General features: G+C 58.1%; 1 protein-coding gene across 1 annotated transcript; it reads right to left on the reverse strand.

The window, feature by feature from the left end:
* Positions 1–4,683: 4,683 nt before the first annotated feature.
* RGS14 (regulator of G protein signaling 14) lies at positions 4,684–20,687 on the reverse strand (the record flags this gene model as incomplete). Its single annotated transcript, XM_056113041.1, has 15 exons — positions 4,684–5,054; positions 5,275–5,403; positions 5,436–5,522; positions 5,627–5,708; positions 6,138–6,264; positions 6,481–6,557; positions 8,928–9,137; positions 9,493–9,599; positions 10,294–10,405; positions 10,494–10,637; positions 11,095–11,238; positions 11,355–11,447; positions 11,799–11,977; positions 12,192–12,213; positions 20,520–20,687. Coding segments are annotated over 15 exons (1,854 nt in total), but the record flags the coding sequence as incomplete, so codon positions are not given.
* Positions 20,688–20,909: the final 222 nt, after the last annotated feature.

Below are 20,909 nucleotides of genomic sequence, written 5' to 3' on the forward strand. Positions count from 1 at the left end.
AAGAGCTGAGGCTGCTTGGGGGCTTTTTTTAGCACTCTCCTGGCACCCAGCCCCCTTCCCCCAGCCCCTCAGCCTCTGCCCTTCCTGCGTCTCAGGGACCAGGGTCAGGGCGAGAGGCAGTAGCGACTTGTTTACGGCCATCCTGAGCTCCTAAGCCATTTATTTATTTATTTATTTATTTGCTTTTTGGATCACACCTGGCAATGCATAGGGGTTACTCCTGGCTCATGCACTCAGGAACTACTCCTGGCGGTGCTCAGGGGACCAGATGGGATGCTGGGAATCGAACCCGGGTTGGCTGTGTGCAAGGCAAACGGCCTACCTGCTTGCTATCACTCCAGCCCCTATTTATTTTATTTTTTTAACTTGGGGGCCACATCCCATTGTACCCAGGGCTTCTTTTTGTCTCTGCACTCCAGGATCACTCCTGGTGACCTGGGTAGATCCCTCAGCCGCGTGCAAGGCAAGTGCTGGGCTAGAACTCCCTGCTATTCTATGCTCCAGTCTGAGTACCTAAATTTTTTGTTTGTTTGTGTTTGGGTGGGAGGGTACACCCTTCAGTGCTCAGGGGGTTGACTCTTGTCTCTGCACTCTGAAATTAGTCCCAGCAGTGCCTTGGGGATCATAGGAGATGCTGGGGATCGAACCAGCCTGCTGCAACCTCCTGAATGTCTTTCTTTTGGGGGGTGGGGGGCACACCCAGTGGTGTTCAAGGGTAACTCCTGGCTGTTCACTCAAAAATTACTTCTGGTGGTACTTGGGGGACCCTGTGGGATGCTGGGGATCAATCCCAATCGGCCACGTGTGAGGCAAAGTCCCTACCCACTGAACTCCTAAAGTTCTTTTTTTTTTCTTTTTGAGTCACACCCAATGATGCATAAGGGTTACTCTTGGCTTTGCATTCCGGAATTACTCCTGGTGGTGCTCAGGGGACCATATGGAATGCTGGGAATCAAACCTGGGTCGGCCGCGTGCAAAGCAAACACCCTCCCCGCTGTATTATCACTCCAGCCCCTGTCCTTGACTTATTGCCTCTGCTCTGCCCTCTCCCCAGTTCCCTGGAGATAGACGTGGAGCTGGTAACCCCTGATCCTTCCTTTGGCTTTGCTGTAACTTCAGGGGCCGAGAGTCTGTGATGCAGGCCACTGCTCTGGGTTCTGGAACCAGAACAATAGCACAGTGAGTTGGGCATTTGCCTTGCACGAGGCCAATCTCAGCATCCTACAGGGTCCCCTGAGCCCCACCAGAAGTGATCCCTGAGTGAAGAGCCAGGAGTCAGCCCTGAGCACCATTAGGCTTCTGGGTGTGGCAAGACATAACTGTCACTGTCCTGTTTGCTCGAGCGGGCCCAGTAGCATCTCATTTTTTGAGACTTGTTGTTACTGTGTTTGGCATATCAAATATGCCATGGGGAGCTTGCCAGGCTTTGCCGTGTGGGTGAGATACTCTTGGTAGCTTGCCGGGCTCTCCGAGAGGGGTAGAGGAATCGAACCTGGCTTGGCTGGGCTGGCTGCGCACAAGGCAAACGCCCTACCACTGTGCTATTGCTCCAGCCCATAAGACACATAACAAACACAACAATTAAAAATAGCCCTGGGTTCCAGCCCTGGCAGTGCCTGTCTCCAGAGCTCTGCAGGGAACAGCCCCTGAGCACGGCCCGGTGTGCTCCAAGATAAAAATAAATGTAGGGGTCGGCGTAACTGAACAGCTGAAGGGTGTTTGCCTTGCACACGGCTGACCTGGGTTCCATCTTTGGCATCCCATAGGATTCCCTGAGCACTGCCAGGAGTAATTCCTGAGTGCAGAACTAGGAGTAACCTCTGAGCATCGCCAGTTGAGACCCCCCAAAAAGCAAAATAAATAAATAATTTTTAAAAATATACAGGGACGCTACTGAAGTGATAGTACAGCGGGTAGTGTGTTTGCCTTGCATGTGGCCGACCTGGGTTCGATTCCCAGCAATCCCATACAATCCCCCAGGCACCACCAGGAGTAATTTCTGAGTGCATGAGCCAGGAGTAACCCCTATGCATCGCCGGGTGTGACCCAAAAAGCAAAAAAAAAAAAAAATGTACAGGGACCTGAGAGCTAATATGGCAGAAAAGGTGCTGGCCTTGCACACAGTCGACCCAAATTCTATCCCCAGCCACCCATAGGGTCAATCCTATTACCAGCAGTGATTCTTGAGCACAGAACCAGGAGTAAGCCCACACCTGAGCATGGCTGGGTGTGGCCCCATTAGTGTGCACATTCCCAGCTTTAAAAAAAATTTTTTTTTTGCCTTTTTCCCTCTGGAAAGAAAGATGGTGGCTGCCTCAGAGCTTTATGGAAAGCCAGGTATGAGCTGGTCATGACAGGGCGACTGAAACCTCACGTCCTTCATGCCCTACCGAGGTCGCGAGTTGCCCCCCACGAGTGGCTCTCCAGCACAGCCATGGCTCCAGAGCACAGAAAACAATCTCATAATTATCTGACTCTCAGCAGAAATACTTCCAGGCTTAATAAGTAAAATACCAGAAATCCAAAATCGCGTGGCCGCTATTGTGGCCGCACAACATCATTTGATTCTTGTGACCAGCTGTAGAAAACAAATTATATCACAATGCTTTTTCAGCATGTCTGATTTGGGGGCGTAAACTCTAAATAATAATGGTGCATCTTTGTCGAAACAATGAATCTAATCAAAGTAGATAGAGTGTTAACTAGAATTCATCTGCCTCACAGGCATTGGGGGGGCGGTTATTGGGGTTCTTGGTGGTGAAAAATAAGTATTGGTGAAGGGAAATGTGTTTGATGATTGCACGACCGAGACTTAAACCTGAAAGCTTTGTAACTTTTCCCACAGTGATTCAATAAATAAAAAAATAAATAAAAAACAAAAATAAAAAAATTTTTGGATCCCTCTGAACTACTGCTAGCCCAGATAGCTTTCTCCTGAGGCTGTATAGCTGGGTGGGTTCTACCCAATGGGGCTGCATATGATTCAATGTCTTCTAAATCTGTATTTGTGTGTGTGTGTGTGTGTGCACACGCATGCATGCACGTGTCCTTCCCACTAGGACCTTGTCTCCCTCTGACAGCTGAATTCCAGCCCCTAATCCCTGACATCAGTCTTTTCAGCCCTTGTTGGAGATGAAGGAGGTTTTTTCCCCTGGTGCCTTTGCTCGCCACCGCTGACTTAGCTCTTCCTGCTGAGTTCCAGGTAATGCAGGCGTCTACCACTGCTCCCTGCCCTCCCGGGGCTCCGAGCCAAGGTCCAGGATGCCTTGGCCTCACCCTAGGCCCAAGCCACATTACCGAGTTCTCCAGCCTGAGTGGCCTGAGGGAACAAGATGAATTTTGTTTTGTTGGCACCATCTGGGGTACTGGGGTACAAGATTAGCACCCTCCCTGCTGCACTATCTCCCTCTGGCCCGAGAGAGAATCTTTCATACAGAAGTCAGGGGCTTGGGGACTGGAGTGATAGCACAGCGGGTAGGGCACTTGCTTTGTATGCGGCCAACCCAGGTTCGATTCCCAGCATCCCATATGGTCCCCTGAGAACCGCCAGGAGTAACTCCTGAGTGCAGAGCCAGGAGTAACCCCTGTGCATCGCCAGGTGTGACCCAAAAAGAAAAAAAAAAAAGAAGTCAGGGGCTAGCATGATAGCATAGTGGATAAGACACTCGCCTTGCACGTGACTGACCTGGGTTCGATCCCCATATGGTCCCAAGCCCCACCAGGAATGACCATAGAGCCAGGAGGAAGCCCCTGAGCACTGCTGGTTGTGGCTCAAAAAACAAAAAAAGAAAAAAAAATTCTGGAGAAAGACACAGAGATTCCGGCCAAATGTCAAGGACTGGAACCATTTGTTACCTGCTACATGACAAGGAGATCAGGGGTGCGTATGGTGGGGACTTATGGGGGACGGCGACAGCAATCACAATCCTGCCCAAGGCACCCATGTCCCGTCTGTCCCCTCACAAGTCTGAATGTTGCTTCTCTCTCCACAGGCCATCTTGCTTCACCCACAGGGTGGGCTGGGTTCTTCCCCAGCCGTGAGGGGTGGGGGACAGGCAAGAACCCCCCAAACCAAAGTGTCTCCACCAGTTCCCTCCAACCTCCCCTCATGAAGGTCTCTGGCGAACCCGAGTCAAGATGTGCACAGCTATAGGGGCCCACACACTGGGTACCCCCCTTCAAGGGGCTGGGCTAGGTGCTGGACTTGGTTTCCAGACATGGCATCAGGGCCAGGACCCGCCCTCCCCTCCCCTCTCCTCTCCTCTCCCTCCTCCTCCCTCTGACTGCCTCTCTTCCCCCCTGCCCCCCACTTCTCTGTGCGGTACGGACACAGAGGTTCGACAACAGGAAGTCAGTGGGGCACATCCTGAGGTCCCCAAGAACTTCCTGGCACTGACCCTGGTTACAGAGGCCTGTGGTTTTGGGGAGGGGGATAACACAAGAACACAACGCGAGGCAGAAGAGGAATAATTATTAGAGTCACCCATGTCGGTGGTTGACTGCGAACGCAAACGCTCAGTCTGCAGGGCCAGGGAAGGGGCTCCCCCACCTGCCCCTCCTGCTCACACTTGCTCCCAGGGGGAGGGGCCGGCCCCCCCAGCCTGCTCCCTTGGAGGCCTGGCGGGAGGAGGGGGCTGGCACTGCCAACGCCACCCCTTGCTGCCAGACACCTGCTCCGGGAGGGGCCTGGCCCCCCCCCTCCCGCCAGGGCCTGGCCAGCAGTGCAGGGCAGAGTGGGGTGCGGCTCCTCTGGTCCCCCCTCTCTGTCCGCGCCCAGCTCTGCTGGGGCAGGCCAGGGGCCAGAGAGGTGCAGACGGAGCATGCAAGGCGGGCCGGGGCATGCTGGGCCCACCGGGTGCCAGGCAGCCAGCCCAGGAGCCCTCAGAGGGCCGAGTGGGCGGAGTCTAAGGCTGCTGTTGCTGCTTCAGTCTGTGGGGGCTCTGGGGAGCCGGGCAGCTGGAGAAATTCGGGGAGGACCAGGTCCTCCTTCCGCAGCAGGCCCCTCTGGTCGTGAGCCCCGCTGCTCTGTACCCGGTTCAGCAGCTCCACCAGGCCTGGAGGCAAAGGGGGAGCACAAGAGTCAGGGGGAACCTCTTAGCAGGTTTATCTAGCCCACCCTAGTCCCACCGACCTCCCTGACTCACAGCATCCATGCCCCCTTTTCCGTCTCAACCCACCTCTAGGTCCGCAGCCCTCCCACGCCAATACCCTCCAGACCGCCGCCTGAAATCAAGCCCCTGAAGGTCCCCACTGTACCCCCCTCCCCGCTGTTACCTTCAATATCACAGGTCTGCCGCTTCCCCGCAACGCCACCTGGCACCTCGGCCAGCGAGTTGGGTGGAGGAGCGTGGGCGGCCTTGGTTTGGCTTCGAGGTGGGCCACCCTGGGAGATTGGGGTGTCAGAGCCAGAACTTGGAAGTGGGGTGGGGGGAGGGGAGGCCGCGGACAGCAGGGGACGCCCCATGCCTTGCTCACCTGGCGGTGGCCCTGAGATGCATCTCCGGCTTCGGGGATTTTCACACCTGCGACAGAGGGGGGGCCACAGATCGTGCTCACTTTCCGTTGGCACCCGCTGCCTCCAGGGGCCAGACGCGCCAGGGGTACGACGTGGGGCAATGTCACTTACCTGGGAGCGTGTCCAAAAGCAGTCGCTGGGCCGCCACGGAGCTGACTAACTTCCCCAGGTCTAGTGCTTCCTTCTCACCTGGCTGCAAGGATAGGTCAGACGCCCCATTCCCAGGACAAGCCCTGCCCCTGATCCAGTCCTGGTTCCCAGGGATGCTGGGCCAGGCTCCTGGCCGCGCCCACTCTCCCTGCCCCAGGGCAGACCCCGCCCCGGACCTTTGCCACGCCCACTCTCCCACCCCACGATCAACCCGCCTCTGAACGCTGACCACGCCCACCGCCTCACCCCAGTACAAGCCCCGCCCCTCACTGGTCTATAGGCCACGCCCATTACCCCCCCAAGGTAGACCCCGCCCCTGAATCTTGGCCACACCCATTCTCCCGCCCCACGACCAACCCACCTCAGAACGCTGGCCACGCCCACCTCCCCGCCCCAGCAAAGCCCCGCCCTCACTGGTCAATAAGCCACGCCCATCCCCTGCCTCCAGGACAGAGTCCGCCCCCAGGCTCACCCGGCGCAGCTCCACTTGCTGCAGGCTCAGGCCGTGCTTGGCCAGGACCGGCTGCAGCGCCTCCTGCAGCAGCTTGGTGGGCTTGGCCGAGATGCGTACGACACGGTCCAGCGCCGGCGACTCCAGCCTAAGCGGGACCCGGGCGCTGGGGCGGGAGGCAGGCCGCCACCGCGCCTCTGCCCCGCACCCTTCCGAGAGAGCCCAGCCCCAGGCCTGAGAGGCAGCAGGTGGGATCGGATGGGATCGGATGGGTTCAGGGGCGGGGGGGGGGGCGGGGGAAGAACCGTCACCCCCCCACCCCTCGCACCTCAAGACCCCAGCCTGGGCACACTCCAGCACTCACTCGAAGGTGATCCGGTTCTCTAGTCGCACTTCCTGGTCGGCCAGCACCGTGCAGTCCTGATCCAGGACTAAGGCCTTCTGCAAACAGTGGGCGGGGGTTCAGCGCCCTCACCCCCACCCCATCCCTGAGTGAGGGAGACCCCTCAAAAAGCTAGCAGGCACTCCTTGTTGGTTTTTCTTTTTTTTTTTTTTGGCTTTTTGGGTCATACCTTGCTATACTCAGGGGTTACTCCTGGTTCTGCACTCAGATAACCAGATTAGATGCCAGGATTAAACCCGGGTTGGCCACATGTCAGGCAGACACCCTATCTATCGGTCCAGCCCCAAGGATACCTTGTATGTGAGGCTTGAGTTTGCTCCCTGCCCCCCAAAAACAGCACTGGCCCTTGACTGCAGCCTTTTCCCCAGCATTACTGGGAAGACGCCCTTCCAAAGTCCCCCCTCCTTGTCTCCAGTCATTCGTGGTAGGTGTCCCACATACCAACCACCTTTGCTTCCTTCTCTACCCACCAACTGGGCCCCCGGATGTTAGGTACTATGGGATGCCAGGGATTGAACCTGGGTCAGCCACATGCAAGGCAAATGCAGTCCCCGGTGTGCTACCCTTTTGGCCCCTGTCCCACCATTTAAGGGAACATCTTGTGTCACTGTAAACAGGACCCTTCTTCAGTGTAGACCAGAGGACTGTGAGGACTTACGGAAGGTGTATTAGCTACTTGTACTCGTCCGGCACACAGTAGGGACATAAACAGTGGCTGTAGGAACTGCCACCCCCAAAGGCCCCTCTGTCTGCATCAGCCCCCGCGTGGCTTACACAGCCTCTCTCCCACAGGCCCGTGTTGCCACAGAGACAGGTGGGGTGTGGGTGGCGAGGTTATATTTAGCCCAAGTGTCAGCTCAGTTGGGGCTGGTGCAATAGTAGAGTGGGGAGAGTGCCTGCCTTGAATGCAGCCGACCCAGGTTCGATCCCCGAGATCCCACAGGGCCCCTTGAGCACCACCAGGTGTGATCCCTGAGCGCAGAGCCGGGAGTAAGCCCTGAGCACCTCTGACTGTGGCCCCATGAACCACAACCCCAAAACAAAACAGAGTGTAAGGCCTTCTGGGATACGGTGCTGAGAGTAGGCACAGCACTGCTCACTGCTGTCCTCCCTCTCTCATACTTTGACCCTTGACCTGGGCCTGCTTCTCACCACTTCTGCTTCAATAGGTCCCTGTCCCCGAATGTCCCTTGACCACACCCAGGTATCTACAGGCTCTGATCCTCCCCACACTTGGCAGTGCTCAAGGCTGACTCCTGGCTCTGTGCTCAGGGATGACTCCTGGCAGTGCTCGGGGGACCCTATGGGGTGCTGGGGATTGAGCCCAGGTCAGCTGCATGCAAGGCAAGCACCCTCCCCTGCTGTATTATCTCTTCGGCTCCCACCCTTTAAAAACATTTTTTAAAGCTCCCAATGATTTTCAGGGGTTACTCCTGGGATTACTCCATGCAGTGCTCAGGGTATCCTATGGGATGCTGGGGATAGAACCTGGGTTGGCCACATTCAAGGCAAGTGCCCTCCCCACTGTATTATCTCTCCAGGTCCCTTATATACTCCTCTCTTTAGCTCTCCACTGGCGATACTCAGGGCTTACTCCTGGCTCAGTGCTCAGGAATTTCTCCTGGTCATACCTGGGAGACCTCCTAGTCCTGTGCTCTGTGCAAGGACCTAATGCAATAGCAGTGATTGAACTAGGACTGGCTGTGGGCAAGGCAGGCCCCCTTCCTACCTGCTGTACTATCTCTCCAGCCTCTAGACTTTTTCTTTCTCTTTTTTTTTCTTTTTTTGGCCACACCCAGAAATGCTCAGGGGTTCCTCCTGGTCCTGCGCTCAGGAATTACTCTGGCGGTGCTTGGAGGACCATAGGGGATGCTGGGGGTTGGACCCGGATTGGCCGTGTGCAAGGCAAATGCCCTGCCCGCTGTACTGTCTCTCTGGCCCCGCCTCTAGACTTTTTCAAGCTTCACAGAGACTCATTTGCACCTGCGGGAAAGTTGGGTGCCATGGGGTGGTCCCCGAGAACAGGAGAGGTGGCAGCTCCCCCAAATGGCCATTTCAAGGTTTTGATTTTGGCTTCTGGGGTCACACCCAGCAATGCTCAGGAGCTAATCCTGGCTCTGCACTCAGGAATTACTCCTGGCATTACTTCAGGGGACCCTATGGGATGCTGGGGATCGAATCTGGGCCAGCCGCGTGCAAGGCAAACACCCTACCCGCTGTACTCTCGTTCCAGCCCCCAAATGGCTGTTTTAGAAACTCCAGGAGCAGGGAGGCCCAGAGACGTGTGCAGACGGGATTTCGGGGAACAGTGGCAATCAAAAGTCTGAGCCGCAAGAGGGCGCTGCGTTGAGAGGCCTTAGACCTGAGGGAGGGGCATGCTGGGAGTGAGGGTGGGGGCGGGGGCGCACCTGTTCGTTGCCCACCAGGTAGACCTTGATCTCAGGTAGGGAGAGACCTCGCTTCTCACAGATGCCCGCCAGCATGGAGCGGATGGTGAGGCCCGGGCGGGCCAGGGCCAGGGAGGCAGTGCCATCCGGTAGGTACACGCAGCAATACTTTCCTGACTGCGACCGGCCTTCGCCGTCCCCTTCTGAACTCCCCAGGCTCTTCCGGTGGCTCTGAAATGGGGGTGGGGGGTTCAAGTATGAGAGTATCAGGGGTGCACAGCCAGCCCTGGCTCCAGGAGAGACGGTGTGCACCCACACACACGGCATACCCCGTATTATGTTAGGGTTAGGGACGGTGCGTCTTCTTGCCCTTATTGGGGTACGCTCACACAGGTGTAGGTGCACCCACCAACCTGGGCACCCCACGTGCCCAGGTAGGCACCCACCTGAGCTGCAGGTGGTGTTCCTGAAAGCCCAAGGTGGCTGTCGTTAGGATGGGAGGTCCCAAGGGAGCAAGGTCAGAACGGGAAGGGGTGGGGCCTTATTTTGTTCCCACACTCCCCACACACCCACATCTGGGGCTTACCTCAGATTTGCTGCTGACGAAGGCAAGGAAGCCCAGGTCCAGACTAGCAGAGGAGTTGAGGGATCCCTGGGATTCTCGGCGCTGGCTGGCCGCACCCCCTGCCAATTCTAGAGGTGAGGGGGGCACTCAGCAGAAAAGCCCAGTTCCTATACGTAGTCCTTTTCTGAGGGAGCCTCACGCACCCACATAGACTCTCTTGCAGGAGTCTAAAGTGATTGAGAGGGGCTGGAGTGACAGCACAGCAGAGAGGGTGTTTGCCTTGCGCGCGGCTGCCCCGGGTTCGAATCCCAGCATCCCATGTGGTCCCCTGAGCACCGCCAGGAGTGATTCCTGAGTGCAGAGCCAGGAGTAACCCCTGTGCATTGTCGGGTGTGACCCAAAAAGCAATAAATAAATAAATAAATAAATAAATAAAGTGATTGAGGTCTCCAGGAGCAATCCCACTAAGGGGGGGCTGGAGGGGTTTCACCAAAATTTAGGGTCTAACCTGGAAATCCGCAAGTGTTGGTCACAGAAACCTGCTTTTTGGGTTTGTTTTTGGGCCACCCTCGGCAGTGCTCAGGGCTTACTCCTGGCTCTGCGTTCAGGGATCACTTCTAACGGGTTCTGGGGTGCTGGGGATCAAATCCAGTCTGTTGCGTGCAAGGCAAGCGCCCGCCCCGCCGTACTATCTTTCCTGCCTTGGAACCTGCATTTCGGCTTCTCAGACTTACAGGCTGGGGAGCCCGGAGGAAAAAGGGAAGGGAGAGCGTGTTTCCCAAAGTCTAAGTTCCCGGGGCCCATGCCCTCACCCCTCCTCACCCCTGCGGAAGGACTTGCGCAGGGAACGGCTCCCAGGACCCTCAGTGGCCGGCAGCTGCCCCAACTCCTCCACGCCCAGCGGCAGCGACTTTCCGGGCTTCAGTTTTGGCTTCTGTAGTGGGGAGAAGGGGTGCAGGGCAAGCGCTAGCATTCAGCCCGCAGACCTGCTCCCGGCTCTCCCCACCTGTCCCCAGCCACACCTTCCTTGTGGCTTCAGGGCTGGCCAGGCGCAAGGACCCAGGTTCCCGCAGGGGGCGGCCTTCGGCCTCTGCTCGGAGGCACTCGTGGTATAGCGGAGACTTGACAAAGCGCGCGTAGCTGTCAAACTTCATCAGGTTGAAGATCTGTGGGCCGGACGGCGCGGGGCGTGTTATCAGCGTCCCTAGCAACGGCGGCAAGCCCCGCCCGCCCGCGCCAGGTGCCGGCCCCGCCCCGAGCTAGGCCCCGCCCCTCCTCGAGGTAGGCCCCTGCTTCCCGCCCCGTATTCTCGCAGCTTCTAGGACGCCCGGGGCCCGTGACATGCCTCTGCTGGTAGCTGGTTCCCCTGTCCAAATTTACTCCCTTACACCCTCCCAACTCCCTTTTCCCCATGCTCTCCACTCCCCCTTGCAGCTGACTCCGCCCCTATATTTGGCCACGCCTTCAAAACCGCCCATTAAGTCTCCGCCCCACCAAGCACCAAGCACCCGCCCGCTGGGTGCCCCGCCCACAAAGGCCCCCGCGTCTCTCAGGCTTCGCCCCACAGAAAACCACGCCCCTGAGGACACGCCTCCTCTCAGGCACCGCCCCCCGGAGCCTCACCTGGAGCTGCTGTGCCCGGAACATGTCCGGTCGGGGCTCAGCCAGCACCTCCTCGCCCAGCCATGCCTGCCGATCGATGTTCACCGGGCTCAGCGCCTGGCTCGACAGGAACTCCTGGTAGATACTGCGAGCCTCGCGAGCTAGCTGGAAGGCAGCAGTGCCAGGAGGCGATCCATCAGTGGCGCGGCTCGCGCCCTGATCCCCAAGCCCCGGGCCCTTCTTCTTCCTCCCACCTTCCTCCCCCGCCCCCAGCCTCCAACCTGCTGCGTGTCGCTGGCCGGAATCTGCTGGAAGCGCTCGCAGGCCTTCCAGAAAGTCACGTTCTCGGCGCTGAACTCCTTCTTCAGGAACTCCTGGGGTGGGGGGGTTGGGGGCGTGAGGGGTGAGGGGAAGAGGGAGCCAGAGGGGGGAGGAGGAGGAGGAGGAGGAGGAGGAGGAAAAGGGCAGACAACACAGCAGGATGGGACTGAAGTGACAAGGGGGCCGAGACCGAGCCAGACAGGCAGCCAGATGGCCGGACCCAGAGGCACAGGAGGAAACAGACGATGAGATGGGAGGCAAGTTCCCAGGCACCGGAAGGGGTGCCGGCGACAGGGGGAGGCGGCAGCAGACAGGGAGACTTCTGCTCAGCCCTAGGTGCACCCCATCTTCACCCTCGGTCCCCCCGCTGTCCCCTCTCACCAGCCCCCACCGCAAGAGCTTACAGTGAAAAAAGCCAGACCCAGCGGGTCTTGCAGAAGCCGCTCGAAGGACAAGGCCCAGCTGGCCACGGGCTGCTCATCGCTGGGGAAGGGGCTGGCCGGGGCACTGGGGAGGCTGTGGACGCTGAGGGAGCTGCCCCGGCTCTCACCCTGGCCCTGCGGCCCCTTTGTGTTGCTCAGCTCTGCAGGGGGAAAGCCAAGTGCCCGGGAGTTGGGGGGGGGCTGGGGCAGGGTGGGGTGTCTTCCCCTGTACCCCCCAGCCCCACTTCAGGGGCACGTCCATGCACTCTGCAAAGACAGTGGTGGCAGGGCTGTCCCCAACCTACCTTGACCCTCCTTGGCCCGCCTTACCAAGTAAGGGGGTCCCCTACTCCCCTTTCATTCCTTGTCACTTACCTCCATCAGAGACAGCCACAACCTATGAGAGAGAGAAAGAGAGAGAGAGAGAAAGAGAGAGAGAGAAAGAGAGAGAGAGAGAAAGTATGTCAGAGCAGCAGAATGGGGGTGGGAGCAATTCTGGGTGCAGACCCCCAAGCACTGAATCTGTAGTAGCTCCCAGCATGGCCTGGTAGACACCCCTTCCCCCTGCCCTGCTATCAAGGAGGGGCCAGGGACAGCTGAAAGGGCTGGAGATGAGTTTTAAATGCGGGAGCCCCAGGTTCGATCCCCACATGGTCCCACCCAGTACTGCCCCAACACTAGGGGACAGGGTCCCGCCAAAATGAAGGAAGATTAAATAATAGGGATTGGAGAGACGGGATGGCGCTTGCCTTGTGTGTGCTCAACCCAGGTCTGACCCCTGCATGTCATAGGCTGTCCCCAACCCAGCAGGAATGATCCGTGAGTGCAGAGCCAGGAGTCAGCCCTGAGCAAACCCTCCCCCGCCCCGACGTGTTGCCCCCAAACCCAAACAGAGACAACAACAACAAAAATAAAACCCTGGGAGGCTATTTTATGGGTCTGGGGCCACACCTGGCAGTGCTCAGGGCTTCCTTCCGATTCTGTGCTCACGGATCACTCCTGGCAGGGTCTTGGGGGACCCTCTGTAGTGCCGGGGATCAAACCTGGGTGGGCCAAGTGCGAGGCAAGCCCCCCTTTTAGAATGGGTTACTCAGAGCTCCTAATTCTGTCCCCACTCCGGCCCATTGCACCTCGGCTGTATTAATCATTGACTAGAGTGGCACGTAGCTTAGCGACCGCTGTGTACGTCAGATGAGAAACATTCCCATAGTAACTGATATAAGGTCCCGGTGACCTGCACTCAGGCCGGACTCATTCTGGCAGAAGTCAGGGTGAGTCTGAAGCATCTAGAAAGCTGCATCTGCTGCTAATCTCTTGTGTGCTTGTGCCTTTTTTCTTTTAATTTTTTTCGGGGGGTCACAACCCAGCGATGCTCAGGAATTACCCCTGGCGGTGCTCAGGGGACCCTATGGGATGCTGGGAATTGAACCCAGGTCAGCCGCGTGCAAGGCAAACGCCCTACCCGCTGTGCTATCACTCCAGCCCCCTTTCTTTTTTTTCTTTTAATTAACAACAACAACAAAAAAGAGGGGGTTGGCGGGGTGGTGGGCACACCCAGCTGTGCTCAGGGCTGACTCCTGGCTCTGCACTCAGGCATTACTCCTGACAGTGCTCGGGGATCCTATGGGTTGCTAGGGATCAAACCGGAGTCTACCCTGTTGTATGCAAGGCAAACACCCTCCCTGCTGTGCTCTAAGTGGCAGGTGCCTCCTATCAGCCGCTGGCTCAGCCCTGTACCAGTCCCCTACCGCGGGGTCATGCATAACCCTGTTTTCGGGGCATGTAGTCCTGTTTTGGGGGGCTCCGGGTATTTCTGATCCACTCACCCCCCTCGCACCTTCAACTTGAATCTACCCCCTCACCTCTGCCCCAGGCTTTGGAGCAGGCCAGGAGTCCGTTCGGAGGCCCCCAGGTGCCAGCCTCTCCGCCCCGGGTTTGCTTCACGCCCTGCCTTCTCCCCAGCAGAGATGCGGAACAATGCATTCGAGGCCCAGGGTCCCTCTGGCCTCGTTTCCCGGTCCCCCGCCCCCCCGCTCTGGGTGACAAGTCACCTATGTGACTAATGAGTCCCCCCCCCGCACCTCCCCCACAGTCCTCCCTCCACTGCACCCTGCACTCAATTCATCAAACTTCCCCCCCTACACTCCCCTCTGCGCTCCCCTGTGTGGGGGCAGCCCCCATTCTTCAGTGGTTACCTGTCACCCTTTCTCTGAGTACCTGAAAACCCCCCACCCACTCCTTTGGCTGGGAGCTCCTTCTGCAGACCACAGTCAGGTTTTTTTTTTTTTTGTGGGGGGAGGGAGAGGCAGGGGGTCCACACCCGCCAGCACTCAGGGATCACTCCTGGTGGGCTCAGGGGACCCTATGGGGTGCCGGGGATCGAACCCGGGTCGGCCACATGCAAGGCCAGTGCCCTCTCTGCTGTCCTCTCTCTCCAGTCCTCTCTTGCAAAGTTCTTAGCTCTGAAATCATCTGATCTTCTGCTATTCGTAACAAGCAATACAAAAGAGAGTATGGGGGAGGTTGTCTGCCATAGAGGCAGGGGGAGGGTTGGGATGGAGGAGGGGGGATACTGGGGACCTTGGTGGTGGTGTGGGAGAGGTGCATGGGTGGAGGGTTGGGTGATCGATCGTTGTATGACTGAAACGCAAACAGGAAAGCTTTGTAACTGTATCTCAAGGGGGAAAAATAAATCATAAAATAATAATAAAATTAAATTAACATTCTGGGGGCTGGAGCAATAGCAAAGAGTTTCCCTTGCACGCGGCCAACCCGGGTTTGATTCCCAGCATCCCATATGGTCCCCTGAACACTGCCAGGGGTAATTCCTGAGCGCAGAGCCAGGAGTAACCCCTGTGCATTGCCGGGTGTGACCCAAAAAGCAAAAATAAATAAATAAATAAACATTCTGAATTAAAAAAAAGTCATGTGGAGTTCATGCCCAATTCAATCAGCTAAATAATGGCTGAATAAATAGCAGTACTCCTACATTATAAAATTAAAAAAAAAAATCTTTGATGCTGATGCTGCCGTTCCTGCCTGACAGCGTTTGACCAGTGTTTGCACCCCCTGTTTTCGTCCCATTTTTTGTGGGGGGAAGGTGGTGCACACCTGGTGATACTCAGGACTGACTCCTGGCTCTATGCTCAGGGATCATTACTGGTGGGCTTGGAAGACCTGGTGCAATGCTGGGAATCGAACCTAGGTCAGTAAGTGCCCTCCCTGCTCCTCTCTCGCTCCGGAGCCTGCAGATCTGGTTTGAAGGAGGGACTCAGAAGGAGGTGGGAGAGATGGTTCAAAGGGCTGGAGCACAGGCCTGGCATGCTGGTGCCTTGGGTCCCGTCCCCGACACCGTGCAGTTCCTGAGCACTGCTGGGAGTAGCCCCTGAGGACTAGGCAGGGAGGAGGAGGTCTTGGGAGGTGGGAGGCGGGTGTAGCTCACAGGGAGAGTATCTGTCTTGCATGTATGCAACGTGGGGTCAATTCCTGGCACCATCAAAAAATAAAACATGAGGCTGGAGCAATAGCACAGTGGGGAGGGCGTTTGCCTTGCACACGGCCAACCCGAGTTCGGTTCCCAGTATCCCATATGGTCCCCTGAGTGATTCCTGAGTGCATGAGCCAGGAGTATGCATCCCTGTGCATCACCGGGTGTGACCCAAAAAGCAAAACAAACAAAAAATAAGGGGCTGGAGCCATAGTCCAGTAGGGAGGGCACTTGCCTTGCACACGGCCAACTCGGTTACTATCCCTGCCATCCAATAGGGTCCCCGAGTATAGTCAGGAGTGATCTGTGAGCACAGAGCCAGGAAGGAGCCCTGAGCATTGCTGGGAGGGTGGGTCCAAAGCAAATGAACCAAAAAAAAAAAAAAAACCTAAAAAACCACCCACCCACCAAGGCACCAAGGGGCTGGGGAGACAAAGCAGGGGCACTTGCCTTGAGGGAGCTGACCTGGGTTCAATCCCCGGCATCCCGTAAGCCTTCCAGGGGTAAAGTAATCCCTGAGCACCACCAGTGTGCCCCCAAATCAAAACGAAATAAAAGAAGGCACACAGATCCAGGTATTTTTTTTTGGGGGGGGGCAACAGGCAGAAATGGAGCCTAGTTTCAGTGGGGCAAAGGCTGACCTTCCTTTCCAGAGAAGCAAGGAATTCCCCAGCCCTCAGAGTCCCCCTGGGGAGACCCTCCCTCCCACACACACACACTCAGGCTACATTTCTCAGGTCCAAGCTCCTGGGGCTTCCAGGAAGGGTGGATGAGGGTCGGATGGAAGGGGAAGCTGCGTCCCTGGGCACCAGACCCTCCCTGAGGCTTGGACCTGATCAGGGAGGGGGGAAGTGGGCCCCACCCTGGCCAGTCTGTGGGGAAGAAAAGGGGAACAGAGGATGAGGAAGGGCGTGGTGCTCCGAGTTAGGGTGACCTTACTGGGTTCCCAGGACCCCAGCCAGGGGTGGAAGCGGCTTCTCCTGAACCCCCCAGTGTGTGGCAGGTATGCATTTGGGTCCTGTACCCCACTTCTGCTGGCTGCAGGCCTCTGCCCCATTGTACAGATGAGAACACTGAGGTCCAAAGGCAGGAAAGTGCCCCAGCTGGAATGAGAGCTCAGATGTGTGCAGGGATAGGCCCCTGATGGGCAGGGAAGAAGATGAGGGTTGCTGGGAGATCTTTTCAGGGCCCATATTTTTTTGGGGGGTGGCAGAGAGCATATCTGGCAGAGCTCAGGGACGACTCCTGGCTTGGGGGTTAGTCCTGGTGGTGTCTGAGGGGGCGTGCAGTGCTGGGGGTGGGTCCGGGGCTCCTCCCTGTGCTGAGACCTTTCCCTGACCCCCTTCAGGAGAAACTTCAAGGGGCCGAAATGACAGGACAGCGGGGAGGGTGCTGACCTTACACCTGGCCCACCTGGGTAGCACCCCACAGGGTCCCGCAAGACCCCTTCTAGGAGTGATCCCTGAACACAGAGACAGGAGTCAGCCCCTGAACACCACCAATGTGGATTCCTCACATGGACCCCCTCCCCAGTAAAAAAAAAAAAAGAAAAAGAAGAGCACTGGTGCTGGAGCAATAGCACAGCTGGTAGGGTGTTTGCTTTGCAAGCAGCTGACCCAGGTTCGATTCCCAGCATCCCATATGGTCCCTGAGCACTGCCAGGGGTGATTCCTGAGTGTAGAGCCAGGAGTAACCCCTGTGCATCGCCGGGTATGATCCAAAAAGCAAAAAAAAAAAAAAAAAACAAAAACAAAAAAACAAAAAATAAACCACAGTCTATAGCACTGTCCTCCCATTGTTCATAGAGTTGTTCGAGCGGGCCCAGCAGTAACCTCTTCATTGTGAGACTTGTTGTTACTGTGTTTGGCATATTGAATGCATCACGGGGAGCTTGCCAGGCTTTGCCATGCGGGTGAGATACTCTCGGTAGCTTGCCGGGCTCTCCGAGAGGAGCGGAGGAATCAAACCTGGCTCAGCTGGGCTGGCTGCGCGCAAGGCAAATGCCCTACCGCTGTTATTGCTCCTAATACTAAAAAAAAAAAAAAAAAAAAAACTAAAAAAAAAAGAAAAAAAGAAAAGATAAAAACAGGGTTTGGAGAGTACAGGCAGGAGGGCGCAGCAGCTGACACCAATTCCATCCCCGCCACAGGGTCCCCCAAGTCCACTAGGCGTGATCCCTGAGCGCAATGCCAGGAGGAAGCCCTGAGCACCGCCAAGGGTGGTGGGCTCTCCCGTAAAGGAAAAAGACCCTGAATGAGAGGAAGCCTGAAGGGCATCCTGTGGGAGGTGTCGCTCCTCAGTGGCACAAACAGGCACCTCAAAGCGGCGAGGCCCGAGGGAGCTGACAAGGGCCCCAGACCCAAACCTACGATGGTTCTGTCTCTTTCCCGGGGTCCAGCTCACCACCAGGCACATGGCGGGTGTCAGGGAACGTCGGTGAGAAGGGGTCAGCCCCCTGGGAGTTTCCCTTTACTCAAGGGAAGGATGAAATGGGGCGATGTGTCCCTGCTATACCAGCTGCCCCCCAAACCCCTGCTTCTCCCAAACCTCCCGTTTTCCTTCTCAGACAGAAAAAGTGAGTTCAAGTGTCAGGGATCATGCCTGCCTGACGTGAGGCCGAGTTCAACCCGACCCCCCCACTGCCCCGCACCCCAGCACTGTGGCCTGTGTTCCCCAAGACCCCTGATGATGACTAGGACCACCCCCTCCATTTCATTTGTTTGGGGAGGGGTTACAACATGTAGTAGAGCTCAGGGTTGACTCCTGGCTCTGTGCTCGGGCACCACTCCTGGCGGTGCTCGGGGGACCCGATGGGGTGCCGGGGATCGAACCCTGGTCTACTGAGTGCATGGCCAGTGTCCTCCCCGCTGTGCTATCGCTCCAGCTCCAAATTCAGGGTCTGTCTGAGTCTGCCCGGGGCTGGCCCTGAGGGGAGGAGCCCCCATACCCCACCCCTGACACCCAGTGGCGGGTTCAATGCAGCTGCCTGACAGGCGTGGGGGAAACTGGGGAGACACAATCGCTGTGAGGAGAGGCAGTGGGGGTGTGGCTGGGGGAGTGTGTGTGGGGACAGGCAGAGAAACGGTGGGGAGGCACCCCAGCCTGGAATGGGGGGTGCCAGGGTTAAAGACGGGGCTCTGAGCCCCTCTTAGCATTCATTTATTTATTTATTTTGGGGGGGGTGATGTTGGTAGGGGCAGACCCGGCCGTGCTCAGGGCTTCCTCTTGGCTCTGCACTCAGGAATTACTCCTGGAGGGACTTGGGGGACCCTATGGGGTGTTGGGGATCGAACCCAGGTCAGCTGCGGGCACGGTAAATGCCTTCCCCGCTGGACTATCGCTCCGGCTCCGCCTCCGAGGATTTGGCTGCAGGAGCGGCTGGACTCTGGGCGGGCAGGTGTGTCCCCAGGGCCCGGGCACCAGAGAGTGACTCATTTCTGGGATCCTGGGGCGTCCGGAGTCAATCCGGGAATTTGGGGGGTGGGCTCAGGTAGGGCACAGTAGCTGAGGGAGTTGGGGGTCTGGCGGGAGCCAGGGTGGCGTGGAGGGGGGGCGTCCCTGAATGACTCTGGGGTACAGGCATCCCAGGGTGCTGTGGGTGGGACAGGAGCACCCCCACAGCTGCTGGGATGATCAGCTGCCCCCCAGACCCCCATTCCATTCTCCCAAACCTCCCATTTTCCTTCTCAGACAAGAGGTTGTTCAAGTGTCCGGGTACATGCCTGCCTGATGTGAGGCTGAATTAGCCCAACCCCCCCTACAGCCCACAGCTCCCCACCCCACCACTGTGGCCTGGGCTCCCGAAGGCCCCTGATGATGACTAGGACCACCCCCTACATTTAATTTCTTTGGGGGCCACATCTGGGGTGTCCCTGGAGTTCTGCAGAGACAGCCCTGGGGTAGGAGGGGCCGGCCTGCAGGTGCTTGAATTGTCCAATGAGGGGCAGGCTGGGCCAGCTGGGGGCGGGGGTGGGGTGTGGGAAACTCTCCCCTGACCCAGCTTGTCTCGGGGTTGGGGGGGCACAGAGAGGCTGGAAGCAGAAGGATGGAGGCAGGTCTCAGGAATTAGAAGGGAGGGGGCCGGAGCCATGGGATGGCGGGGAGGGTGCTTGCCTTGCCAGGTGGCTGACCCAGGTTCGATCCCCGGCATCCCGTAACTGTCCCCCTGAGCCCTGCCGGGAGTGACACTTGAGTGCAGAGCCAGGAGTTGGCCCTGAGCATGGCTGCATGTGACCTTAAAACCAAAACGACGAAAAAAAGGAATTAGCAGGTGGGAGAGTGTGTGTGTGTGTGTGTGTGTGTGTGTGTGTGTGGGGGTGGGGGGAGGCTTAGCTCCTAGGTGAGGCAGGGGATCTTGGAAGCGAGGGGTAGAGAACAGAGGGGTGCAGTGGGTTGGCATTCACCGGGACCCCCCATGGCCCCCGTCCCTCTGGTTCTCCATCCACAAGCCTCTTGAGTACCCCTAGCCTGATTTAACCCAGGAGGAGGAAATCGAGTGTCTGACAGGCTGCAGAGCGGGTGGGAACCCACCCTGGGCCGGTCTCGACCCTAACTCTGTCCACCAGCACTGGCCACCTTGAGGGTTCTGAGGCTGGCTGGGGTGCCCCAGGGGGAAAAGGGGGACCCGCCCAGAGCAACCTCCTGTCCCATCTGTTGAGTGAAAACAGAAGCCAGCCATTCAGGGGGAGGGGCAGCTCTGACCGGGGTAGGGGTGGGTGGGGGTTAGCGGCAGGGGGTTCCCGTGTGCTGGGCTTCCCCCAGCCTTTCTGGGGGGTCCCACATCTGAATACTCGGGCACTGTTACACCTGGCCAGGGCCCCGGGCTCGGAACCGGGGTCTCCCTTTTCCTCTCCGGCAGGAAGTTCTGAGAACCGGTTGGGGAAGAGGGCGGGGCGAGGGTTGCCCTGAACCCCGCCTGGGCCCCAAAGGGTGGGGTGCAGAGGTCAGAGGAGACCTGGGGGTTCGGGCGACCGCTGGAGGGTGGGTGACGGAGAAGGAGGGGGGTCCACACCAGACGGTTCTGTCGGCTGCGCTCTGAGATCACCTTTGGGGTGGCCCCAGGTTCTCCTCAGGGTGATCTGGAAAGTCCTGGTGCATGGCACCACGCCCCCCCCACCGCCCTGGTACTGCCCGGCCCCACCCGCCCCACCCACCCCACCCCGGGGTGCCCCCCCTCGGCCCCCCCACCCCGGGGCCTGGCCCCAGCCCACACTCACCATGCGCCCGTTTGGGACGCCCAGGTGCTTGGGCTTCCCTGGCATGCCGGCGGGGTTCAGAGGGCCCCGCTGTGGGGGCTGCCCACCATGAGGGCTGGCGATGGCAGCAGGCGGCCGGGCGAGAGGGCGGGCGGCGGCGAGCACCCAGCTCACATCCTGAGACTCTGCTCACTACCTCTTTCCTCTGCCACAGGAAGCGTCTCTATAGAAACCAACCACAGAGAAGCAGGGGCTGAGGGCGCGCGCGCCTCTCTCCGCACACGCGCGCCCCACACGCACCCGGGCACACACGCACACCCCCACACGCTGGCACGCGGACACACACACACACACACACACACCGACATCCCCCCCACGCACACCGGCACACACACATACCACACACACATA

The sequence above is a fragment of the Sorex fumeus genome, unplaced genomic scaffold, assembly GCF_029834395.1.
Source record: "Sorex fumeus unplaced genomic scaffold, SorFum_2.1 ptg000019l, whole genome shotgun sequence".
Taxonomy (NCBI): domain Eukaryota; kingdom Metazoa; phylum Chordata; class Mammalia; order Eulipotyphla; family Soricidae; genus Sorex; species Sorex fumeus.